Source organism: Chanodichthys erythropterus, chromosome 5, assembly GCF_024489055.1.
Source record: "Chanodichthys erythropterus isolate Z2021 chromosome 5, ASM2448905v1, whole genome shotgun sequence".
Lineage (NCBI taxonomy): Eukaryota > Metazoa > Chordata > Actinopteri > Cypriniformes > Xenocyprididae > Chanodichthys > Chanodichthys erythropterus.
The window spans coordinates 5,675,036-5,702,200 of record NC_090225.1 but is presented as its reverse complement, the minus strand read 5'-3'; the positions used below and the strand labels follow the sequence as shown (position 1 = coordinate 5,702,200).

The window sequence follows — 27,165 nt, the reverse complement described above, 5'->3', positions numbered from 1 at the left end:
TGCTATTACGCGTTTGTATTTAGGAAATAAACCCCAAAGCGCAACACGATATCGTGTCAACTTAATAAATCAACAAGCAGTTTACAATAAGCGGACATGGCAACACAGTCTGGCGCGCTTATTTCCAGGTTGCCAGATACTCGTGTTAAAGTACAAATCGACTCTTATTAACTGAATAAATAAAGATATATTTAAAGCGGAAATTACACATTTCAATATTATTTTATCTTTTACCAACAATTAAAAATAATAAACGGCAAAATAGTATCGTTGTTTTGAATACAGTGACGAAAAACTCGTTTATTCCACACGCAACTGGCAACAAAGATAACGAATTCCCTCCCTCTAGCATCTGACGTCACATTTTGAGAATTGCCCTCCTCAATTCCTCGCGCAGTGATCTGTGTCGCTTTGCCATTTTTCGAAATAAAAACAAAAACAGATGATCTCAGAATCTCATGGCTTCATCTTAAACCACGAACCTGCGATGAAGTTTGGACTACGCCGGGGATAAGCGAAGATGTTCAACGGAGAGTCAGCCGCGAAGAGAGAGATATTTGAAAAGGCCGGTTGAATTGTGCCGTCGCGTGTCAGCCAATCGGATGTGAGTATTTTTGGCGCTGATTGGGATGAGAGAGTTTCCCGCAAGCTCCTCAATACAGGTCGGGAGTAATGGAGATGCTGTAAACAGGTTTATTTTCCCACAGAAATCAGTCATTGGCACCTCATATTTAGGGGGGGTTGTCTGTTACACGCTGGAGTGGGATATTAGAGCTTTTCTCTTATGGATAAACGAGTGGTTTTGTAGAATGTCACTGACTGAGGCAGCTGCAGCTGTACCTCACTTGCTAGCTGGCTAAGCTGTAGTTCGCGAGGTTTGTCAGCTTCAGTTTGAGGAGTAAATCATTCCAGCGAGTTAATAAAATGTGCCATGTGGGTATAACGTGTGTCACAGCCCCAGACACCTCCTCAGAGATTACATATGTAATAGCGTAGCAATGTTTGGGTCGGCTCAAGTATTTTGTGTTCTGTCGAGCCATTTCTTTGCTAACATCATATTAGCTCTATTCAGTTACTTTCACGAGCCCACGGCTTGATATCTTTTACTCCAGTGTGTTTATACATTTCCTTGCATCTGTCTGGCAATGCAGCGTTTCTACTGAAAGCGCAATTTCCACGCAGGCGTTTTATTTTGCTGTAAACGTCTATTATCTGTATTATCTTACGTTATTTTCTTTCACTTTGCTGTGGTCTATTAGGGCGGTTAAACGAGTCCATCAGTGACTCATCCATAAGCTCCCTTCATTGATGTTAACGAGGCATCCTGACCGTTCAGTCTGAATAACAATAGCTCGATAACTGCCTCTTGTTTCGGACATTTGCATTTGAGCAGTCACTATTTTACATAGAGCTTTGGTACTTGTGCGGTTTTAAAATCTGATTGTCGTTGTGCATGTTACAAATCAAAAGCGATGCGTTTCATATTTCATTGATAGAAAGCTCGAAGTGCTTATTTTGTATCGTTTGGTTTGTATTAATGCATTTTCTTTCAGGATTCATTTGGGGTTTGTGCATTGAACTGAATTAAAGCGGCTGGCCACCCACTCGCGCACTGCCAATCCTCCACGGAAGCCATTTTAATGGTGGGACCAAACCATTCCAGCTCTCATGCTCCATCCTCGGCATAACCAGCTCAATTATTTTTTCACTTAACCACTGTGTCCCACACGAACTTAAACTTCTTTATTTGTGGCTATTTAGAAACTGCAGCTCGCGGCAGTCGCCACAAGTGCAGTGGACAGAAAACGTAATACATATTTACGATGTAAACACGATTTATATATATTTTTTATCGTAGTCTTTGTCTATTATTTTGAATTTTCATATATATAATATATATATATATATATATATATATATATATATATATATATATATATATATATATGTAAATATGTTTGTAGTATATATGTATGAAGACTTCAGATGCAAAAGCCTCTAAGCCTCTGAAATTTTCTTCTAAAATGAGCTTTTTTTTTTTTTTTTATCAAGCTCATACAGTTCAGTAATTTCACTTTAATGGCAATTAATAGGTCCTTTTCATTGCCATTTAAGTGAATTAACTGAACATATACATAAAAGCTTGATAAAAATGCTCATTTTAGAAGAGAATTTCAGATGGCACTTAGAGGCTTTTGCACCTGAAGTCTTTTTTTTATATATATAATGTGTATGTATGTGTTTTATTTTACATTTAGTTTACTTAATGAAGAAAATGGGCCTGGGTTTCGAAGTTGTGTCCTATAGCGTAGTTGTGTTTGTATTAGAATTTAACACTGTTTTTCTTATAATACTGCTCCATATTTTTTAAACACGAGTTGTAAACCTTTTCTAACTAAGGGAGCTTCTAATATAAACACTATGTGATTTAATTTAATTAGTAGCACGATGACTAACGTTAAAGGATTAGTCCACTTTCAAATAAAATTTTTCTGATAATTTACTCACCCCCATGTCATCCAAGATGTTCATGTCTGTCTTTCTTCAGTCGAAAAGAAATTAAGGTTTTTGATGAAAACATTCCAGGATTTTTCTCCTTATAGTGGACTTCAATGGCCTCCAAACAGTTGAAGGTCAAAATTACAGTTTCAGTGCAGCTTCAAAGGGCTTTAAACGATACAACGATCGGCCATTTTCAGAAAAAAATGTAAATGTATATGCTTTATATAGACAAATGATCGCCTTTGTGAGTGCTTCCACTTTCCGTATTCTTCAAAAAGCTTACACTGTATGTATTACATAAAAAATGTAACTGGCGCTGCGTTCATTTGTTTATATAAAGCATATACACTTAATTTTTTTTCAAAAACGAGATAAGATAAGGCCTTATTCCTCATCTGGTATCGTTTAAAGCCCTTTGAAGCTGCACTGAAACTGTAATTTTGACCTTTGCAGGCCATTGAAGTCCACTATAAGGAGTGGATATAATAATCCTGTAATGTTTTCATCAAAAACCTTAATTTCTTTTCGACTGAAGAAAGAAGGACATGAACATCTCGGATGACATGGGGGTGAGTAAATTATCAGGAAAATTTTATTTGAAAGTGAACTAGTCCTTTAATAAGACTAGTGTTGACCTAGTTTGTCCGTTAGCTACCTTTGCAGCACTCCATTTGCTTTCATATACATTTTTATATCAGTCAATCTAGTGCTTATTGTTCTCATTTTGTGTTTTGCAGGCCCCGGGGTCAGTAATGACAGACAGTAAGGGGAGTTCACTGCCTGCAATGCCAGAGCCCAGGAGTCCTACCACCATGAAACAGCCATCTGATTCACCTGGAGGATGTAAAAGTCGGGGTGATGGGAGTGCTGACCCTACAATGCTCATGGATAAAGCTGCTACCCAGCTGGCGGCTACACCTCAAGAAAGTGTTCTACAGATGATTGGTCATAACCACACCCACGAGCGGCTAAAGGACCTGACTTCCCGCTTGTTAAATGGCGATCAAGACAAAATTCCAAAGCTCTGTGCTGCCACAGCTCCACAGCCTCTTCTCAAAGGGGTGGAGCCTCTTCCTCAACATGCCAGCCCTCCAAGGAAGTCCAGTGTTTCTCCTGAACTCACTTTCAAAATAACCAAATGTGTGGTAAATCTAGGTGGGAAGTCAAGCCGATACGGAGCGGATTATGAAGGGGAGAAAGAAGAGGAGACAGATGCACCTTTGAGACTATCAGAAGGTGTTATGTCCTCTCCAACTGGCAGGAGAGACAGACGAAAGAAAAAGAGGGGGCTTGTGAGGAAGAGAACTCCACCAAATCGGAGACGTCCGATTTTAAGCTCTACTGCGAGTTCTGTTCCACCCCCTTTTCTGAAAACCAACATAAATTCAAATGACCTCACCATTGAACCATGCATTCTTCCTACTAATGAGCAGATTGATGGCGAGATTCCTGCTAATGTAACTCCCATCCCTCTCCAGGTATAAATTAATGGCATTTTTCCCTCATTCAATTGCCTTTTAATACAAGATTAGTTGTTTGTCTTAAGGAAAATGTGTGTTTATCCCTTGTAGACGGGATTCTATTCTTGAGACTTACAGTTGTTGATTTCTCTTTTGCAGCAGCCAGTGTCTGTTTGTGAAGTGAGTGATGTTGCACAGGATGTGGATGATGTAAAATTAAGTGGTACTGAGGCACAACACCAGTTGCGATACTCAGCGGGAGATGTTATCTGGACCAAAGTGTCTGGATATCCATGGTGGCCATGCATGATCACTACAGACCCAGAGTTCAACTTGCACTATAGGTCGAAAGGTAAGGTGTGCTAGATCAGTTGACTTATTGTTTTTCAGCGCTTTCCAACACTATCCTCAACAACGACAGATTTGCATCATTACTCTCTTACTCAATTACTGTCAGTTTGTGGCAGTGCATGCCAGTATAATGCTTTTGTAACATTGGCTCCACCTTTTCTTAATGATCTGTATTTAGACATGTAAGAGCCTGGATCAGACAGCTCAATCAATAACATTTCTAGAACTGTAACTGCTAACTGATAGATATCGATTTAAAAAAAAAAAAAAAACTTTTTAATTGAGTTCATTGAGGGCAAAGGCTGCATGAGAGCGAGTTCGAGTTTAGGTGCCATGTCACACTGCATGATTTACCACCCATGGAGGAGAGTCAGAATCTAGGGGACAACAAGGAAACAAATCAGAAGTAGCTCAGAGACACAAGGACTATCAAAAGGCCTTTGAGGGATTTAAAGGTTAAATACAAGAAGTACTTTGTAGTAGAGCTGCATGATTAATTGTTAAAAGATTGTGATCCCGATTCAAACACCCACACAATCTTATTCTTAAATGACAACAGTTCACTGTGTCTATTAAACATTTGACAAGTGCGATCACAGCAAAACATTCAAATCTGCGTTGGCGCTAGGGCTGCACTATTAATCGCATGCGATTGACAAGCCACGCAATATTGCGTTCATATCGCAGATGAATCGCCTTCGATAATGAACGCAATATTGTGTGGCTTTTCAGTGATCTACGGCTCTGTCTATTAAATGCCGCTCCACTTGAAAGCAGGTGATGGCGATTTAGCGGTAATCGTAACCGGCTTTACTGACGAAATGTGCGTGACAATCGCATGCGATTAATCGTGCAGCCCTAGTTGGCGCTGCCACTGACCCAGAGAGAGCTGTTGTCATGTAGGTATCATTATAAGAAATTAAAAAATTCAAATTATTGCAGAAGTACTGGGATAAAAGTTTATAGTTCAGATATAAACACTGATGTCTATGGTAGTGATCAAATAGAGTAAATCACCTTTTGAAAGTAAATTGATGCTTCAAATAAAGATTGTGTCAGTTACATCGTTACACCAGTAGGTGGCAACAAGTGACTGTTAAAACATGTATTTGTCATTGAGTCATTCAATAGATTTGTTCAAAAATGCTGATTCATCCAGTAATGAAACATTGTCATTGAATTCAAAACAATTTTTAAAAAAATAATTATTTCAAATTAAATATTTTTAAACAGACTGCAGGAATTAACACTTTGTGTGAAACTCTAGTGAATTACATGTTATTTTGTTTTGTCGTCTATCCATAATTGCGAAGAATCGTGATCTGTTTTAAACAAACAAACAAAAATTGTGATTCTCAATTTGTCCAGAATCATGCAGCTGAATAAGAGATGAAACAGGTAGCCAGTGCAATGGATTGGGGGATTCATTGGAACAAACTCTATTCAAATAGAATAACTTAACCTACATTTGAAAGTCATCATCATAGCAATGGTAACTGAAACCATGATGATGCAATAATGTGAACAAGAAGCATGTAAATATTGAAAAGAACAGGACCAAAAACAGAGCCCTGGGGGACACCATGAGTAAGAGGGATAAGAAGTTGTGAGAAAGCTGTGTCAGTAATGAAGGTCTGTTATGCTGCTTTTTTGGGATGGAACGGGTCGGGATCGGGTTAATGTTTTATAATTAGGTTTAGGTCAGCTAACTAAGAGAAGAGAAAAAAAGTCTGTATATATATATATATATATATATATATATATATATATATATATATATATATATATATATATATATATATATAAATATAAATATAAATATATATATAATATATATATGCCTGTGTAGACCTCTAGAGTTGTTGATGCAGATAGCTAAAAGCTGAGAGAACAGTTGTGACCCCTGTCAAAAACAGCACATACATTTGGTCCAAAAAGATATATATATTTGTCTGCTGTGTTGTGATTAAAGGAACGCCCGAGAGCATATGAGCAAAACGGTTTTGTCTCATACTCTTTTGGTCACAACACAGCAGATGACAAGTAAAACATGACATGGAAGTTGAGCGGGATCTCTTGGGTTGGTGGAAAAATGACAGCAGTGTTTTCTCATTACTGTCAACACTGTGCAAACTTTGTTTTGAAGTTTGAATCCCAGAAGAATTTATATGACTGTTACACCTGTTCACCCAGCAAAGTTTCTTAATTGGTAAGTATGTGCTTTTTCTCTTTGGCTCCAGGGTGCTGACTGCTGAGGGTGCCACTGTGTCTTGATGAAACTGTTTCTTTACATGTATTGGTTTATACAGCATATTTCAAAAAAGTTATTTTCTGTGAGAAACGGACTTCAGGTTTGGCAGACTCTGCTTCAGATTTAAAATGTAACTGTACCGGTCGGGTCAGGTTTGGTTAAACGCAGGTACGGGCCTCGTTTGAACTTCAGTTTTTATTCCTGTGTAGACCTCTAAGCTTTTAGCCATCTATCCCTAACTAGAGAAGAGTTGTGACCCTGTCAAAAACAAAACTTACATTTGTTCCAAAAAGATGATTTGAAAGCTCTGATAGAGGAGGGCACAGATCCTGTGGAAATTGTTTGCGCAAGTGTGACCTTGAGCTAACATAAGCAGAGAGAAGGACTTGCTTCCAACTGTCAACATGGCAGTATGAGAAATGTAGCACCTGTAGGAAGTGGATTTCTTAAATTTTTATAGATATTTTTGTATTTTGGCAGTGAATAGCCGCACAGGATTGCTGTACCATGTGCAGTACTTCGGAGATGCTCCGGAGAGAGGATATGTCTTTGAGAAGAGCATGGTCACCTTCTCAGGAAAACACCAGTACCAGTCACTTAGCCGCAGCAACAAACTACCCATTGATATAAGTGGAAGGAAGGTACAGTAAATATTGTGTATATATCTTTCACTAATGGGGGAGAAGTTATTCCATATTCCATTTGTTGGAATTTCATACTACTTGGTCTCAGACTTCTTTGATGTTCTCTCTTCAGCGGGCAATTCCTCGTAAGTTCCGGAAACAGTGGGAGATAGGTGTGTCACAGGCAACAGAAGCATTGGGTCTACTTAAAGAAGAGCGACTGGCCAAATTCAGCTTTGTTTATGAAAAGGGGAAAGCCCAGTTCAACCCTCGCATGCTACAAGAGCTTCAAGCACAACGCAATCAGGGACCACAGCAAGACCAAGCTCAGAGGGAGTCTCAAGAGCTCGTCAGCCTCACTCCCCCCGACTCCACTCATTCCAGCCCTAACTCCACCACACCTACCACCATCCCAGGCCTCTTCTCCCACCCCACAGACAGCAGCACTTCATCAGGGAAAACCACCCTACCCAAAAAAGCACCTAAAACGTCAGTGAAGTGGGATCACCGCAGACAGCGTGGCACAACACTGAAATATAAGACAACAAAAGCTTCCTCTGCAAAACGGATCCCTCTGACTGAGTCTACTGTTCAGGTAGCAGACATTTGATATGATTGGCATTGTTTAGCTCTGTGTAGGATTAGGATTTTATTGTGAGGATTTTATATGTAATGTTTCTAATTTTGGCATTGTAGGATTCCTGCATTTCATCAGAGACACCTGAGCACCAGAGGAAAAGAAAGACAAATGCTGGGAAACGGACTTACCGGAAAAAAGTGTGTTTTGTCTCATTGTATGATGATCAGTGTTTCTGTGGTATTTTTGTGGTAATCACTTTTACTTTATTTAATATTATCTTTCCATATTTGAAGGACCTGCTCTGTATTGATCTAGACCTTCAGCTAAAAGCTCCTCAGAAGAAACAGAGACAGATCAGACAGAAGTTTCCTGCAGCGCCGAATTCAGTGAAGAAGAGGAAAATAAAAGCAGGCGTCAGTATCTCTGACACTTTAAATGCTGTGTCCACTAATCCTGGACTTTCAGGTAAGATGTAACTTAAAACACAAATTTAAAAACTGTAAAGGGCAAAAAATGAAATAACTTGTATATGTTATAAACATGCATTATAAATAGGGGTGATTATTATGATTTTTGACTGAGAATGCACACAGAAGCAGATTGTGGAGACAGTTTTATCATTCAATCAGTTGCAGTTCTGGTGCCCCGTCCCAGCATACTGTACAATGTGATGTACATTCACATCACATGTTTAGCAACGCTGCGGTAAAGTTTATCTGCATGCGTTTTAAAGCCTTACCAGTTCAATTTCTTATTCACATGCTGTTCTGACAAACTTTCTGAGCTCATACACCCAAAGCACACCCACATTAAAAGCCTGTCACACAGTGTATGAATACTGAAATAAGTTCTTTTAATATTGCTCACCCTTATTTTAGCCTAAATGGTCTGTTTTTTTTTTTTGTAAACTTGTAAGGCTAAATTATTAAAAAAATGGAAATAGGTTTGGCTGTACTGCTCAGCGACTTGCAAAATAGTATTTAAAGGGTTAGTTCACCCAAAAATGAAAATTTTGTCATTAATTACTCACCCTCATGTCGTTCCACACCCGTAAGATCTATGTTCATCTTCAGAACACAATTTAAGATATTTTTGATAAAATCCGATGGCTCAGTGAGGCATGCATTGACAGCAAGTTAATTTAGACTCTTAAACGCCCAGGGTAGCGTTTCCCAAAAGCATTGTATGCCTAAGTTGTTCGCAGAGCCATTAACACCAATGGAGCTATGATCAACTTAGGTTGCTTTTGATGCTTTTGGGAATCGCTACCCAGAAAGGTACTAAAGATTAACAGTTCATGTGACTACAGTGGTTTAACCTTAATGTTATGAAGTAACAAAATAACTTAATTCAACAATATCTAGTGATGGGTGATTTCAAAACACTGCTTCATGAAGCTTCAAAGCTTTACGAATCTTTTGTTTCGAATCAGTGGTTCCTGCCGAAGTCGTGTGGTTTCAGTAAACGAGGCCTCGTTACGTCATAAGTGTTTAGAAATGTCAATGGTTCACGTGACTTTGGTGATGTGACTTCAGTGCTCCGAACCACTGATTCGAAACAAAAGCTTCGTAAAGCTTTGAAGCTTCATGAAGCAGTGTTTTGAAATTACTTATCACTAGATATTGTTGAATAAAGTTGTTATTTTGTTTTTTTGGTGTACAAAAGTATTCTCGTCGCTTCATAACATTAAGGTTGAACCACTGTAGTCACATGAACTGTTTTAAATATGTCTTTAGTAGCTTTTTGGGCATTGAAAGTTAAATTAACTTGCTGTCAATGCAGGCCTCACGAGCCATCGGATTTTATCAAAAATATCTCAAGGTCTTTCGGGTATGGAACAATATAAGGGTGAGTAATTAATGATAAAATTTTTATTTTTGGGTGAGCTAACCCTTTAAAACTAGCATGAAAAGAATTGTGATAAGATTGTGGATTGTGATCCTGTCTGAAAAAAAGTATATATTTTTCAGAGGTCGCGTTAGACTTTCGCACTGTCCGTCATTTTGACAGACAGGATAGTAAAAATTCTGTCATAATCAATTTTATTTTTTATATTTTAATGATAATAAGACATTTAAAAGTTTTTTTTTTTCATCCACATTTAAAGTTTTATTCACGAGCTTACAGGATAAGCAAATAGGCCTAGGCTATGCATTTATATTATGAAAAGAAAGTTGAACAAAGACACTGCATCACTTTTCAGTTTTCATCTTGAACAGTTGTCACGGATCGAGAGTGAACGCGATCATCCCTTCTTCTTTACTACTTTACAGAACAAAATAACCATGAATGAACATCAGAAAATATGCTGAAAGATACAGTAGCTAATAGTTTCTTAAACAGTTCAATTCATGTCGGAAGCAATGTCACTTAATACCTAATACGTAAAACAAAACAAACCATTTAAAAGAAAACAAACTGGATTAGAAACTTAATTATGCAAGTGTAAGTATTATAAATGTATTATTATTAAATGGACTTAAATTGGGTGCTCACCTTTGTGTAATCAAATGCATCGTTTTCATTTTGTTCTGGAGACTGAACTCGTGCTCTGCTTCCACATTGGAGCGCACTCACCATCTACTGGACAGGGGTGGAAATTAGTTACAAATTACATCAGCCTCGGTGTAATCTGTCAAAATGAAGTACGGCCTTCAGATTTTTCTGTCACTGCACAAAAAATTCTGTCAATGACGGAACATTTTCGGTTAACGCGACCTGATATATTTGCCATATCGCCCACCCCTAATTATAAACCATTCATACATCTCTTTATGCCTTTCTCTAAATAATAATAATAATAAAAACTCAATCTTTCAAGGCTGTTGTGGCATGTAATTTTGTTCCTGTAGTAATTTTCTGTTTTTCTGTTATCAGATATAAAGTTATCAGTACTAAGCCCAAAACTCTTGGAGAAGGAGGATGGCGCTTCTAAAGGTGTGTGGTTGGTTTCGTTATTAGTTGCAACACTTCAGCTGTTTATAGAAAAGGTATACAGTATGGAAAAACCTAAAATTCAAAAGTTTTAAAATAAGCATGCATTCTGATTGCTTTATACAGGAAAGAAAAAAGGCTACAAACGTTTACGAGAGTCAAAGGAGGATGTGGCACTGCAGCCTAAAATGAAAACCAAGCTTGAAAAGGAGTTGAAAAAGCAAAAAGGCCAAAAGGTGATAAGAGAGAAAATGCCATGCATTAGTCTGAGCTGAAATATTTTAGCATTAAATGTTTTAAATAATTAATGCAAAATTAAAATAAAATAAAAATTAAAGATTCAATTTATAACTCAACAGTAAAATAATATTCCTTTTCTTCCTCCTTTTCTGTCAGAATGCATCATCAGCTGAGGCCATTGTCACTAAACCCAGGGGGAGAAGGCGGAAAGCAGACAGGGATGAAAGAAGGAAACAAACTAAAAAATCCCCAAGTAAATCTGCGAACTATTGTGAGCTACAGAAAAGTTTTAGTCTAAATACTGTTTATCTTTGTGTCCTCCTTTTTATATTTCTTTTTACAGTTCTTTGTTTCTAAAACTGTTTGTCTTTGTTTCACAGGTGAAGAAGAGTCTCCTGCTAAAGTCAAACGTGTCAGGAAGCGGAAACGGGAGTCAGGCAGCCAATCGTTACCTGTTGCATCTAAGAAGCGCCGCCCATCATCTTACCCTGAGCCGGAGGTGTGTGAATTTTTTTTTTTTTTTTTTATGTATTATTGTTTTCCAATACTTGAAATATCATACTTGGAAACTGAATATTTGTAATCTACTTTAAAAATGTGTAGTGTCTCTTGGTTTGAATTATCGCCTTTATTTGAAACCGTAAATGAATGGTTTCTGTTGCTTTTGCCTGCAATATGTCCTTTAAGAAAATATTTTTAATCCATATTTCAGAGTTCGCTGTGTGAGCAGAGACCCGATTCTCCCAGTGACAGTACAGACGAATCCCATCCCTCAAAAAAGACTGAACGCACTGCCGGTGCCAAAAAGGAAAGCGTGTGTCTGGTAAGTGACCTATCTGTGTCAGGTGTTCAACTCTAGTTGATGTGTGATGTGGCATGAGTGTGATTGTGTTGCTGTTCGACAGGTGTGTGAGCAGACTGGGGAGGATCTAGTGATGTGTGAGGGACAGTGCTGTGGCTCGTATCACCTGCATTGTATCGGACTGGAGCGATCCGCAGAAAAGGTGCTCTGCACTGCCTGCAGCTCAGGTGAGATACACTGATGTCATGCTGTTATGATATTACTGATTTTGTGTCACTATTGTGAGCTATAATTTTCTTTCTCTTTTTCAGGTGTGCATGTGTGTTTCACCTGTAAGAAGTCTGAAGGCGAGGTGCGGCGTTGCTGTGTTCTTCACTGTGGCCGTTTCTACCATGAGGCGTGTGTGCAGTTGAACGCTCTGACTGTGTTTGAGAACCGAGGCTTCCGCTGCCCGCTGCACACCTGCCTCAGCTGCCACTACAGCGGCCGTGGCACTGGCAAGGCCACAAAAGGTACTCAAAATTATTTAAATGTTTATGCACTGTGACTGTCAGCAAATTTGATGCAATATTAAGTGGGTCCAAATAAGACACATTTATATTAAGTGTTTGACTACTATCTTCTGACATGTAAATTAAATTGAATAATTTGATACAATGCACTTATTGTGTACATGCATGTTATGTTGCACTTATAATTAAAAATACCTGCACTAACAGTGCTCCATGCTGCAACAAAATGGCCTTATTTTTCTGCCAGTGTGACTAAATTTCGTTAGAGGACACACTGGTGAATAGCGCAGAGGACTATTTGTTTAACCATTTATCAGCCCTGAGCAATAATAGACAGCGTAGCGGGAGTTCAGCGCACACCGATCTCGATCACGTGACACTGCTTACCACATAGTACACACCGCTGGGAAATTCAGTGAGAAAGTGATTGAATTTGTTGCAAAATTAATAATATCACTGCAAAATGTAGTGGAAAGCATTCAAACACATATCTGCTTTAGACCACATATATCAGATCAAATAGCACTGATGTAGAAACCAGGAGAAACACTGTGCCACAAACAAGTTAAGGCTCCCCAATCCACAAATCGCCATGGATTTAATGTAGTAACACTTACTGAAACTATGGTATAGGCCTTTATCACACTTCTGTATTCAAGTATTGGCATAAAATAACTTCCACTGCAGCCTTTAACATTGGCCGTGCCCATAGCACGGGAATGTTGATTTATTTTTGTAAAATTTAGCACAGATAGATACTTATTCCAAAGACACCAACCTCTGTTTACAATCGTTAATTGAGTATTGTGAAACAAAGAAAAAAGGGGTCATAAAATTTTGAGGCATATTTAAAGGGGAGTTCACAGGCCATTCTGTATGTGTATGCGCAATACTTCAGAGTCTTATCACCTTATTTTATCACAGAGCTGCAAAAATAGAATACAAACAAAATATCACATTAAAGAGCTTTAATTAGATGAAGCTTAAAATATTAATATGACTAATATGACTCTGTTCACTTTTTTTTTCATGGACTTACTTTACAATGCTGGCATCAAATTGAAGTTGTTTAAATAAAGGAATATGTCCAGCCCATAGATGATTATTCAAAAATAACTGTTTTTCATAAATGAATCATATCCTCAATATTGGATAGCATTATACTATAAACAATATGGGTGGTTATATATTGCAAAAATAAATAATAACATTACAAATAAAATGAAATCAATTTTCTTCTCTCAACTGGCGCCTGTCCATTGACAATAATGCAGGTGGAAATTCCTTTACGCTACTAATCAAAGCCGGGTGATGACACGCGTACTGTGATAAAGGCCTATTGTGGCAGAGATAATCAAATGCTTTTACATTATTAATTTCTGGGTTCATGCAAACTTTTGAGTGAAATTGTAGCACTTTTCAATGACATTTTAAAGTTCTTCACACTTTTTTCAGCACTTAAAAGCACTAAATATTATCCAGTTTTAATGATAGTTTTAATGTGATGATTTGTAAAACTAAAAGTTTAAAGATTAAGGAAAACATCTTTTTTTTTTTTTTAAGTGGTTCTAAATTACCACTAGATGGCGTCAGAGAAGCACTTATTGACTACCTAACATATGGAAAAGTAGGAAAAGTCTCAAGAAAAACAAACTTCTTCAAATTATGACTGAATTACAGAAAGCAAGTAAAGAGCGCTCCTTTTATAATCACTCAAGCTGTCGGTCAGTTTAGTATGGTACATTTAATAAGAGTGGAATATTTATATTTTTCCCTATAAATTTTTTTTGCACGTTACTGTTAATTTTATCTGCATCTCAATTCAAGTTCAGTGATTTGCTCTCAAATTTCCAATGAATATAAATACAAAACAATAGAAATCTGATTAAATTACCTTTTTTTTTTTTTTTTTTTTTTTTATGAAATCAAATCAGGTGCTGGCATCACCTTCTGTAGAACTTAGTGGCACCAGCGCCACTGCTCTCAAATGTTACTCCGGAGCCCTGACTAAATTATTTCTGTAATTACATGTATAATTACACTGTTGACTCTTCCCCTACCCATTAACTTAATTTATTTTGTGGGACCTTTTATTTCATTTAATTCAAACTGCAAACAAAAATCAACTCTACATGCTTCTAATAGGTTAAATGATGTGAAAACGCTAAATCAATCTCAAACAAAAGGACTTATTTAGTTGGTGTTGGTTTTATCACCTAATACATTTCCCATTGTCCCTTTGCAGGAAAGATGATGCGTTGTTTGCGTTGTCCTGTGGCCTATCATGTTGGAGACCTGTGTGTTGCTGCGGGCAGTGAGATGTTGTCGTCTTCTGCCATTGTGTGCACAAACCACTTCAGGGCTAAGAAAGGCTACAGTCACCACTCTCACGTCAACGTCAGCTGGTGCTTTATCTGCTCAAAGGGTGTGACTCGCACTGTCATTATTCAAGACTGTCATTATTAAGCTCTGTTTTATTCCTTTTGTAATGCTAGGCATCCAAACTTAAACATGACGGCACTCTATAAATGGAAACATTTGTGTGTTGAAGGTGGTCGTTTGCTGTGCTGTGAGTCATGTCCAGCTGCATTTCACCCTGACTGTCTGAACATCGCTATGCCGGATGGCAGCTGGTTCTGTAATGATTGTCGCTCAGGGAAGAAACCCAAATACAGAGATGTTATCTGGGTCAAACTGGGGAACTACAGGTCAGTCTCTAACAGCAACACACACCTTTAGCTTTAACTGAACTCATTGGTTTACAGCAGATTTTTATTTAATTTATTAAGAGGTTTTGGTGGTTGCTAGGGCTAGAGAGCGCTATTACTGACTAGGGTTGGGAATCGAAAATCGATTCCAATTCTGTGCATTTTAATATAACTTAACCTCAATATAAACTACTCAAGCGCTAGACCCACGCGTTGTTTTCTGTGCTGCACACACATCCAAAGAGCACTCACAGAAAAACTGATTTAATGTGATTTTAGACCAAGAAGACTCGTGCTGTTTTGTGCTCTACACATGTCCAAAACAGCGTGCGCACAGAAAGCCGCCTCTCATACTGTATAGTGCATGATACTGAACTGAGTTCTCTTCCTTTTTTTACTTGAATTGACAAATACACACAAAAATGTCAAAATATCTGTGTAAACGCAGTTAGTTATGTCTTAAGTGAATGTAACAGTTGACAGAACTGTGCAACTGAATATTGGATCTGTGCAGCTCTTAAAGTGACAGTCTCTATAATAATCAAACAACAAAAGACATCTACATCAATATCTAAGTGTTTTGTTTTTTTTTTTACCTTTTTGGAATCGAAATTACTAATCGATAAGAATCGGAATCAAGAAGCAGAACCGGAATCGTAATCATTAAATGATACCCAACCCTTTTACTGACATAAGATTTTGATCAGACGTAAGATATAGAAAAGCCATCATGCACAGTCTGCTGTCAGGCGTTGTCAAAATAAAAGTCAAGCTACCATCTCCTGTCGACCAAACAGAAAAACATAAAATATAGACTGATATATTTGCCTTGCCTATATATCTGGTGACACAAACAACCTCACGTTTTATTGAGAAAATGATCAAATGACTGTAAGCTGCAATTTCCCTTCCCTAACCTTTGACCTCGTTTAAAATTCTAGATGGTGGCCCGCAGAGATCCGTCACCCTAAGAACATCCCAACGAACATCCAGCACCTGCGTCATGAGATTGGAGAGTTCCCCGTTTTCTTCTTTGGCTCTAAAGACTATTTCTGGACACACCAGGGCAGAGTCTTTCCTTACATGGAGGGGGACAGGGGGAGCAAATACCAACACAATGGCATTGGGAAGGTCTTTAAGAATGGTAAATAATTATTTGTCTTATTACCTTATTTGTAATCTGGGTATTGTCAGTGCTTTTGTGAAATGGTTTCTCTGTATCCATTTGTGCAGCCCTGCTAGAGGCAGAAACTCGCTTTAAGGAGATCGAGATGGAGAGGGAGGCCAAAGAGGCTCAGGAGAACAACAAGAAACCTCCTCCTTACAAGTATATCAAGGTACTGCTATTCACTACGATCTTTATACAGGATTCCTATGGTCTTGTAAAACCTGGACATGTCAGTGTGATTTCCAGACCATGAAAATTTCTGTAGTCATTTTAATGTTATGAATTTGGCAAGTCTGTTTATAGAGATTTTAATAGCTTTATTTATTTGAATGGTTTTCTTTTTTATTATCAGGTGAATAAGCCTTGTGGACGAGTGCAGGTCTACACCGCAGACATATCAGAGATCCCCAAGTGTAACTGTAAGCCGTCAGACGAGCGTCCCTGCAGCTTTGAGTCCGAGTGTCTGAACCGCATGCTGTTGTACGAGTGCCATCCTCAAGTGTGTCCGGCTGGAGAGCGCTGCCAAAACCAGGACTTCACCAAACGCCTCTATCCTGAGACCAAGATCATTCGCACCGCAGGCAAAGGCTGGGGCCTGGTGTCAATGCGAGACATTAAGAAAGTAAGTCCGCTAGCTTTTGAAAACATTTAGCAAAAGAAGATTTACTGTATGTGATTGCTGATTGGCTGTTTGTGTGTCATTCAGGGGGAATTCGTGAATGAATATGTGGGTGAACTGATAGATGAGGAGGAGTGCAGAGCCAGAATCAAATACGCTCAAGAGAACGACATCACACATTTCTATATGCTCACTATTGACAAGGTAAATTAAGGCGCCATGTATGTGCTTGCTGTGCTTCATGTATGGGGCTCATGCCTGAATTTGGCATGTTTGGACCCTATACAGCAGAGCCAGAGAAACGGTGTTGCAGCTTTGTGTGGCAATAAAGGTCATAGTATTACAGTTCATGCCATAGATAAAATGCTCATGACAGCATAATGGTTTGTGATTGTTCTTCCTTCATCGTGCCATTCACCATTTGTGTGCAGGATCGGATTATAGACGCGGGACCCAAAGGGAACTACTCTCGCTTCATGAACCACAGTTGCCAGCCCAACTGTGAGACTCAGAAGTGGACAGTTAATGGAGACACACGCGTGGGCCTGTTTGCCGTCTGTGACATCCCTTCTGGTGAGCTCACATTCTGCAATTAAGAGATTTGATGGATTTTGTGTTTTCCCCTTTAATTTTAACTAGTGTTACTATATATTTTTATCATTTAAAATCTTATTTGTGCAATTTGTTTATAAAATTTATATATATTTGGCGTATCCCACAGGATTTTGTGAATCTAGTGCACTTTGAGAGCAAAATTAAGAGCTCCAATGCATTTTCAGTGACCAAATTGAAGTAAAATGTCTTTACATTGACTTGTACCTGGACTTTAAAGTGGACTCTCTTTAGGTTTTTATAGTGTCTCAGTCCACATTACAATCATACTGGTGTTTTTAGGGAGTCAAACAATTTGCATAATAATAATAATAATAATAATAATAATAATAGGTTATTAATAAAACTGTTATTATCCTTTAAAGGGATAGTTCACCCAAACCTGTATGAATTTCTTTGTTCTGCTGAAAACAACAAAAGATATTTGGAAGATCTCACCCCCTATAATTCGAATTTAATGTTATGCCACAATTTTATTATTTTTTTGTTCACTCAGGAACGCTTTATTGCGTTGTAAAAAAATGAGATGCGGGCAGTGGAATGGGGAAAAGAGCAAAGTTATTAGATGTGATTTGAACTTTTTTAACTTAAAGTCCACATTTAGAATGCCATTTCATGGGTGAGACACACTCTAAAAGACATGAGTGCTATATATATATATATATATTTCCAAGTATAAAGGATATGTTTAAGATAAGTTTGTATAGTAAGTGGCTTCATATTTCATGCATATTTTCTGGAATGATTAACTAACAAGTCATTGTTTTACATTTACACCATGTTGATCACTTCAGGTTTGGTGCACTTGGAGCAGAACTTTTTTTTAACCATGTTGTTAATAAAGAGAATGTTACTTGAATCATATTGTAGTTACATTTTTTAATTTTCCTAGTTAAACATAAAAAAATTGAAATTGTGAATTGGTCAATCGTTATGAAAAATAGAGATTTTATTTATTTTGCCATATCACCCAGCCCTACTAATAAGTAAAAAGTCTTTTATAAGAAATGTAAAAAATATTTTTGGTTCATTATGAAACTGGCAGGACAGATTAGACTATGGCAAGCCGCCACAGTCTAGGTAATTAATAGCAAACACTGTAAATTATTATAAATTAAATTTTACTATATTTTCTTGCTCTCTCTCCACCTATCGTTTGTTGCCATTTTTTTTTTTTTTCACCTCAGAATTAATTGCCAATGTGTCAATGTTTTCAGGCACTGAGCTGACTTTTAACTATAACCTGGACTGTCTTGGGAATGAAAAGACTGTGTGCCGCTGTGGAGCGCCCAACTGCAGTGGTTTCCTAGGTGACAGACCCAAGGTTAGTGACTAATACCTTTTATTTGAGCTGCCTCTGTCATTATAGATGTCTTGCTGGTGTGGTGTAGTGGTTAAAACTCAGGCCAGGTTTTCTGAAGGTTTGAGTCTTGTAAAGTGCGAACTATCACCGTTATGCCCTTCAAAACACTTAAAGGATTAGTTCACTTTCAAATAAAAATTTCCTGATAATTTACTCACCCCCATGTCATCCAAGATGTCCATGTCTTTCTTTCTTCAGTCGAAAAGAAATTAAGGTTTTTGATAAATATGCCATATATTTTTCTCCTTATAATGGACTTCAATGGGCACCAAACGGTTGAGGGTCAAAATTACAGTTTCAGTGCAGCTTCAAAGAGCTTTAAATAATACCAGATGAGGAATAAGGGTCTTATCTATTGAAACAGTCGGTCATTTTCAAAAAAAAAAATGTAAACGTATATGCTTTATATAAACAAATGATCACCTTCCAATTAGAGATGCTCCGATCAGCATTTTTGGGGCCGATCACCGATTACCGATCACCAAGATCATGATCTGCCGATTGCCGATCACTGCCGATCACAGCATGGCAGGGGAATGGGAATCTTTTATCTACAATCTAGCAGAGTTTGCACCATTTGTAGAAAAGAAACTCTAAACTCTAAATTAACTGTATTGAGAAAAAAAAAACTTAGTTTTGGATCTGATATAGTTGAGGAACCAACTATATCAGATCCAAAAAATAAAATAATGTAAGCTACTGTATGCCAATGCCATCCTTCCTAAATAACAAAGCAGAGAAACAAGGAGGCCAAGCAGATAGTTACCAACCAAATGAATTCCATAATTCTGAACGTGATATCTTCGTACTATCCTTGCTGTATGGTTCACGTCGTTTAAATGCATCACTCAAGCCTCGTTTACACTGCACGCGTGTGCGGTGCAGCTACCGGAGCTGATACGCGGCCACTGTAGTCAATGCTCGTGTTTACACCAGCCGCGGCGCTTAGCTTAAGATAGGCGCCTCGCCTATTTTTGACGGACACCGCGTCCAAGACGCGCAGCTCAAATACAAAATAAAGACGTAAAGTTAGCCGTTTGCAATGTATGTCGTGATGAAATCCCTCGAGGTGGAAGCAAGCAACGTCATTTTAACACCACTAACATGATTAGGCACCTTAGAACACGCCATACAACTGAATATGCCGAGTATGAGAAACTAAACCAGCCGAAGCCAACAACATCCCCATCCCTCAACCAGCCGACTGTGTGTGAAGCCTCGTTTACACTGCACTACATTGCAAACGGCTAACTTTACGTCTTTATCGGACACTTTGAAAAACTTCTAGACGGGAGAACTCATGTTGCCACTGACAAGCTCCGCTCTGCTGTTATGTAACTTACCTGTGCGCCATGCATGCACGTGGGAAAAAGTCGCGCGAGTAATTTACGTCACATGATCGGCTTTTTTGATCGGCGCTTTTGGGGTTCGCCGATCAAGCTATTTTTAGCCAATATCGGCCGATCATGATCGGTGGCCGATCAATCGGAGCATCACTACTTCCAATTGCTTCCGCCAAAACCGCACTTTCGTATTCTTCAAATAGCTTACGCTATATGTCCTAGGGAAGGCATAGGAAAATGACCGATCGTTTCTCTAGATAAGACCCTTATTCCTCGTCTGGTATCGTTTTAAAGCCCTTTGAAGCTGCACTGAAACTAATTTTGACCTTCGACCATTTGGAGGCCATTGAAGTCCACTATAAGGAGAATAATCCTGGAATGTTTTCATCAAAAACCTTAACTTTTCGACTGAAGAAAGAAAGACATGAACATCTTGGATGAGATGGGGGTGAGTAAATGATCAGGAAAATTTAATTTGAAAGTGAACTAATCCTTTAACACTAAGAGTCTCCCTGTACTATACTTGTACTACACGTTTGGATAACAACATCTGCTACATAACTTCTTTGTTATCCAGTTCAAGGAGTGAAAAGTAAGGTAAATGTTAGTCTAAATGTGTTGGCACTTGCTTTTCACCCATCAACTTCAGAACGGTCATCCTTCTGAGCCCAAAAACAAGCATCAGAAGAAAAAGCCCAAGCGGAGAAGGTCCCGGAATGAAGGCAAGAAGTCTGAGGATGAGTGTTTCCGCTGCGGTGATGGAGGAGAGCTGGTTCTGTGTGACAAGAAGGGCTGCACTAAAGCCTATCACCTTTCCTGCCTAGACCGTACCAAGAGACCATTTGGTAAGATTAAAAAAAATAAATAAAAAAATCAACTAATTGTACATCTGTAATTAATCATGATTTATCACACCTAGGGTTGTCAAAAGTACTGACATTGGTGCCAAATCGGTAGTAAAATTTAAAAAATGTGACGATAAACATTGACAACTTTTACATTTGTGGTCCATGTTTTCTTCCAGGTCGCTGGGATTGTCCCTGGCATCACTGTGACGTCTGCGGAAAGAACTCCGATGCTTTCTGCCAGCTGTGCCCTAACTCTTTTTGCAAGGCTCACCAGGAGGGGGCGCTGCGGTCTCACCCGCTCACGGGCCAGCTCTGCTGCCAGGAACATGAAGACTCCGATATCCGCCCTCAGGCAGAGACCCCGGTGGAGCACACCGCTGAAGCACCCTCATCCACCAAACCACGCAAGTACAGGCGCAGAACAGAGGCCAAAACCAGCAGCAAAGCACCTCTCAAGAAGAGGTCCAGAAAGACCGCTGAGGTATAGTGGGATATCGAACTATGGAACCTGCCGTTCCTCCCACTAATCCTGGCCTCCTCCTCAGCTCCTGCCCCAAATGATTCAGTGATATTGACGTCATGTGACTGTTCTGCCAAGCTGAAAGCACTGTACGTGTCTGATCAGGGAAGCATGTTAACACTGTAGAGCTCCTCAGAGCTGCCGAATCAGGTCTCCCTCCACTCACTCTGCCTCCTCATATTCCACTTGTGTGTGTGTGTGTGTGTATGTGTGTGTGTGTGCGCGTGTGCATGCACTGCCAAATAGACGACAGAGCCGACAGACTGAACACCTCAAATAAACAGCATTACGGACGCCAAACTTGAAACCTTTTTACGCCGTTATGAATCTTGGCATAGATTTTTTTTTTTTTTTTAAACAGTAGATATGTATATGGAAATGTATATGAAAGACCAAAATTATAATAATACTGGATTTATTGTTAGTAACAGGTGCCAGAAGTTTTTTTTTTTAACAAGTGGTATCTTTAAATAAGACACTATGGGTAGCCCTTGAATTACATTTTTAGAGTCAGTACATATAACTATAGAGCAGCACAATATTTTCTTTTTTTATAGCTTGGTTCATTTTTGTAGCTCATTTTTGAGTTTGAGTAACCAGGATGTTAGGATGTTAAATCTACCTATTCAGAGTTTTAAAACGGCAAATCATGACAGGCTTCTTGTGATACTTACGAGAAATAAAGCTTTTTGAAGCAGTTGTGGTGTGATTTTTATTTATTTTTTTGTTTAACCCCTGTCACTCTCTAGCCAGACACTTGCCACTTTTTTTTTTTTCTTCCAGCGCATTTTTTCATCTCCTATTTTAGTAATCATAAATTAGGTATCATTCGAAAGCTTACAAACTCAAAATTCATCCTGTTAAAACTGTTTTGAAATTGGAAGTTGCATTACCATGGAAACAAGTGCTCTAATTTCTTTTAGGGGGCCCCTCCCCTAGTGGGCGGTGTCAGCTTTCATTGTTAAATTTTGAGAAAAAGGTCGAGATAAAATGTTGAGAATAAAGTCATTAAATTACGAAAAAACAGTTGTTAAATTACGAGAACAAATTCGTTAAATTGAGGGAAAAAGTCATTAAATTTCGAGAAAAAGGTTGAGATAAAATGTTGAATAAACTATGAGAAAAAAGTCGTTAAATTACGAAAACGAATTCATTAAATTACGAATTTGTTCTCATAATTTAACCACTTTTCTCGTAATTTAATGACTTTTTCTCATAATTTAATGTTTATTCTCAACATTTTATCGACTTTTTTCTCGTAATTTAATGACTTTATTCTCAACATTTTATCTCGACTTTTTTCTCTAAATTTAACTTTAATCTCGAGATGGTTTTATTTTTTTTTATTATTGCTCGGCCCTAATCCTCTTCCGTATTGGTTTGATAGCAATTTTAGAGTAAAAAGAAAAATCTGAAAATATATTTTATGGAAAATAAAAAATGTTTAGTACAGTATGTTTAATTTACAGTAAATATTAACTTCCATAATTTAGTCATACTTTTATTTTAGGTTTCACTTCAGGAATAATCTTCTGAGTCTCTTTAAAACAAGACCAACCTGTCTGTATTCCAAAACATTCTTGAATTATAACCTTTTAGGTTTGGACTTTTTAAAGCATTTTCATGTCTGCTCAAAAAGGGGGTTGACAGTTAAGGGGTTAAAATGTGTCATTTTCAAACTTCAATTTCTATTTCTGTTTGTGGTTTAAGTTTTTACATAAATTGCCTTACACCAATTCACAATGGCAAGATTATAATAATGATTTTATAATTTGGCGGCGCTCCGATAATATGATTGAATGTTACCACAGATACACTGGTCCTGTTTGAGCCAAGCCAAAACAATGTTTATCCGAGAGTCACTTGCAGTCTCCAATAGTTACTGTAGCAAAAATCTGGATTTGTGGAACAATATTAGTTTATAAAAGTGGATGGCGATCAGCGTGTAAATGAACCCCACGTAAGTCCTGAGAAATGTCTGTATCTGTATTGAAACTATTGAACAGGAAGTGCGCCACGCAGTGGTTGTGTTTGGAATTGTAATGTGAAAGTACATTATATAGCTTGGTTCATTTTTGTAGCTCATTTTTGAGTACGAGTAACCAGGACGTTGGGATGTCAAATGGTTAGTTCACCCAAAAATTAAAATAATGTCATTAATTACTCACCCGTAAGACCTTCGTTCATCTTCGAAACACAAATTAAGATCTTTTTGATGAAATCCGATGGCTCAGCGAGGCCTGCATAGACAGCAATGGTACTTCCTCTCGAGATCTATAAAGGTACTAAAAACATTTAAATCAGTTCATGTGAGTATAGTGGTTCTTTAAAGCGACGAGAATAATTTTCTTTTCACCAAAAAAACAAAACAAAATAAGGACTGAAAGGGTTAGTTCACCCAAAAATGAAAATTCTGTCATTTTTTACTCACCCTCATGTTACTCGAATTAAGATATTTTAAGATATTTTGAAATCCGATGGCTCCGTGAGGCCTCCATAGGGAGCAATGACACTTCCTCTCTCAAGATCCATAAAGGTACTAAAAACATATTTAAATCAGTTCATGTGAGTACAGTGGTTCAATATTAATATTATAAAGCAACGAGAATATTTTTGGAGCGCCAAAAAAACCCAATAATGATTTATTTAGTGATGGCCGATTTCAAAACACTGCTTCAGGAAGCATCGGAGCACAAATTAATCAGTGTATCGAATCATGATTCGGATCGCGTGTCAAACTGCCAACGGCTGACTTTGGCACTCCGAACCGCAGATTCGGCACAAAATATTCATAACGCTCCGAAGCTTGATGAAGCAGTGTTTTGAAATCGGCCATAACTTTATAAGTCGTTTTGTTTTTTTGGTGCACAAAAAATATTCTTGTCGCTTTATAATATTGAGATTGAACCACTGTACTCACATGAACTGATTTAAATATGTTTTTAGTACCTTTATGGATCTTGAGAGAGGAAGTGTCATTGCTCCCTATGAAAGCTTCACGGAGCCATCGGATTTCAACTAAAATATCTTAATTTGTGTTCTGAAGATGAACAAAGGTCTTATGGGTGTGGAACGGCATGAGGATGAGTAATTAATGACATTATTTTCATTTATGGTTGAACTAACCCTTTAAATCTACCTATTCAGATTTTTAAGCAAAACATGACGGGCTGAATTGAAACTGCATACATAAACATAAAGTGCGCCACGCAGTGGTTATGTTTGGAAGTGTACATTGGATAGTACATTGTTGCTTAGGCCCAGTTCTGAGTGAAATGGTAACATTGTTACTTGCTGTATCCTGGGCTGTTTTTTTTTTTTTTTACAAAAACAGTTGGCATTAGGCAATAAACATTTCAAACATTACTATGCTACATTAATCACATTGCATGTTTAATCCAGCATGTGGCATCTAGTTAAACACTGTCTAGATCTTTGTCTAACAAACGAGTCAAAAAAAATGTTTAAAATCATTGTAGTACATCAGTCACTGAAAATGATCAAGTAGATAGTGTTATTTAGATATTACAGCATTTATATTATCTGAATTAATTTTATTGTTTTCATTTTAGTGTAATTTTTTCTTTTGCTGTTTGTTTTTTAATTTTCTATTTAGCTTTGTTTTTCAGTTGTTGTAATTTCAGTGCCTAAACTTAATTTATTTCAGTTACTTACTCAGGCAGCATTTATAATATGGATTTACATTTTTTTTCTAATATGTGTTTTATTTCAGCTTTATTTTAATTAACAAAAATGTGTGCTTATCCAGGTATTTTACACATACACTGCACAATGTATACTGCAAAAACAACTGATGATAATATGCTATTCTGAACAGTCTATTTCTGTAATATGTCTGAACATTTTCTTTATGCATGTGTTCCCTAAGGCAACCTTCCATTTCCACAGCAATGAATGAACAAGATTCATCTTAGTTTTCAAATCAGTAAAAAAAACACACATCACCTACAAGTATCATTCATTTTAGTAGTAATGATTTTATTCAGTTAAGAAATCAGCACATTGAACATATTTACTTCTGTACATACAATGGTCTATTGCACTTGTTATGAAAAAAGGAAAAACACTATCACCACAGGCCTAACATGGGTAACAGCTTATGCATTTAAGATATTTACATTTTGTTTGTCTACTTAAGTTAGAGCCTTGCTTTATAGGCCAGTTCACATTACACAGCACAATCTGAGGTTCTGATGTATTCACAGGAATATCTGAGGCATTTCCACTATATCATCCCTCAAAATGTGTTGTTAATCAGGCATCATAAAATTTGGTCACTCTCAAAGGAATAATTAGGCATAGGGATGTTCACACTTCCTCTGCTGGCTGAAAGAACACTTTACCAACCGGTCAGCGGTTACCTGTATTGTTTGCTCTTAAAATGTTAAACTACTTAAAAAGTCTGATTGGCAATATTCAGCAGTATATTCACCTCAGAGAAAGAACACAGGATGCGTATCGCTCCTCTGAACTCATGTAAACCGATTTCAAGAGCACACTTGTATACTGTAGCTTAAGATCACTGATCATTTGTTAGTGTCAGTGACGTATAAGTGCATTTAATCCATGTTAAAAGTCCAACTGGCATTCAGCAGCAGCAGCTATCCAATGTTTACTTTATCTGAAAATTAAAACGTACAAAACCAAAAAACACTTTCAGTCATCCGAGAGCTATAGCCATATGAACCAGGGCAAACGTTAATGTTCACACAGTATAACGATGGCTGTGATGTGTTTGTGAGTGCTGTACAGTAGTTTGCAACAAATCCAGTGGTTTCATACAAGGTTAAAAAAAGAAAAAAGAAAAAAAAAAAAGAAAAATTCACACAGATGGCTCCAGGTAGCGGAAATGTATTAATACATTGAAGTGTTTGAGTTAATGCTCATCTTTGTCTCTTTGACCTTTCTTCTCTTTCTCATCCTGTAATGCCGTGCCAAGTTTCTTAATGAGAACGGACAGAACTTTATCCAGAGGGTCCATCACTCCTCTCTGCAGCCACTTGGGAATAGTAGTCCTGGCATGGTGGAATCCCAACTTCTGCAAAATGTAGTCCACCCCCACCGGATCGATCTTACGGCCCGTCCACGAGATCAACCTGAAACATGGCACATGTCAAATGACTTCATTACAGACATTAAATGTATGGAAATGTATGAAAAGTGTGCAAAAGATGGTGTACTTGTATGGAGTAAGCAAGTATACCACATATAACCACCTGCTGATGCCCTGACAATAACCCAGAAAACCCTAGCAACTGCCTAGCATTCATTCAGGAACACTCTTGCAACTCTCACAATGACTCAGCAACAACCCAGTAAAGTGCTAACACCACCTCCTAACAACTCCCTAAAAACACCATCGCAACCATCTAGAAAACCCTTAACCCAAAAAAACCTTAACAACCATCTGGCAACTATTTAGAACTTGTATCAACCAGCCGGAACACACTAGCAGCTCCCTAACGTCCAGTCAGAAAACCTTAACTACCACCTAGCAACACCCGAGCAACCACCAAGATCCCCTCCCCAGCAACCAGCTAGAACACCCTAGCAACTCCCTATCGTCCAGTCAGAAAAGCACCCATCTACCAACACCCAAGCACCCACCCAGATCCCCACAGCAACCAGCTAGAACACCCTAGCAACTCCCTACCATCCATTCAGAAAACCTTAACTACCACCTAGCAACACCCGAGCAACCACCCAGA

At 38.0% G+C, this 27,165-nt stretch overlaps 2 protein-coding genes across 13 annotated transcripts in view; one reads left to right on the top strand and one right to left on the bottom strand.

Moving 5' to 3' along the window:
* Window positions 1–413: 413 nt before the first annotated feature.
* Window positions 414–22,107, top strand: nsd2 (nuclear receptor binding SET domain protein 2). Of its 2 annotated transcripts, none has more exons than XM_067385090.1 (24): window positions 414–604; window positions 3,240–3,980; window positions 4,122–4,314; window positions 7,045–7,205; window positions 7,321–7,782; window positions 7,884–7,964; window positions 8,061–8,232; window positions 10,645–10,704; window positions 10,828–10,937; window positions 11,098–11,212; window positions 11,322–11,440; window positions 11,654–11,764; window positions 11,847–11,970; window positions 12,055–12,255; window positions 14,501–14,680; window positions 14,807–14,963; window positions 15,905–16,107; window positions 16,197–16,300; window positions 16,484–16,753; window positions 16,838–16,954; window positions 17,182–17,323; window positions 18,580–18,686; window positions 20,718–20,913; window positions 21,093–22,107. In XM_067385090.1, exons 2-24 carry the CDS (start codon window positions 3,255–3,257, stop codon window positions 21,401–21,403), a joined length of 4,422 nt encoding a protein of 1,473 aa, XP_067241191.1. In that variant the 5' UTR covers window positions 414–604; window positions 3,240–3,254; the 3' UTR covers window positions 21,404–22,107. The 2 variants fall into 2 exon arrangements, with proteins under 2 accessions (XP_067241191.1, XP_067241193.1); XM_067385092.1 differs by lacking the exon at window positions 414–604 and adding an exon at window positions 1,176–1,825 and having other exon boundaries at window positions 11,098–11,194.
* Window positions 22,108–25,423: 3,316 nt separating this feature from the next.
* kiaa1109 (KIAA1109 ortholog) overlaps window positions 25,424–27,165 on the bottom strand; it is an 89,455-nt gene continuing 87,713 nt past the window's right edge. For all 11 annotated transcript variants that reach the window (XM_067385768.1, XM_067385770.1, XM_067385774.1 and 8 more), the window contains one exon: window positions 25,424–26,553. In XM_067385768.1, coding sequence (XP_067241869.1) covers window positions 26,334–26,553 — 220 coding nt within the window. In that variant the 3' untranslated portion in view covers window positions 25,424–26,333. The remainder of the gene's footprint in view (window positions 26,554–27,165) is intronic.

Coding starts and splice junctions, on each gene's coding strand:
- nsd2 (XM_067385090.1), top strand. CDS start 3,255: ATGACAGACAGTAAGGGGAGTTCACTGCCTGCAATGCCAGAGCCCAGG. Junction 11,441..11,653: donor CATCTTACCCTGAGCCGGAG/GTGTGTGAATTT, acceptor TCCATATTTCAG/AGTTCGCTGTGTGAGCAGAG. Junction 16,955..17,181: donor ATATGCTCACTATTGACAAG/GTAAATTAAGGC, acceptor ATTTGTGTGCAG/GATCGGATTATAGACGCGGG.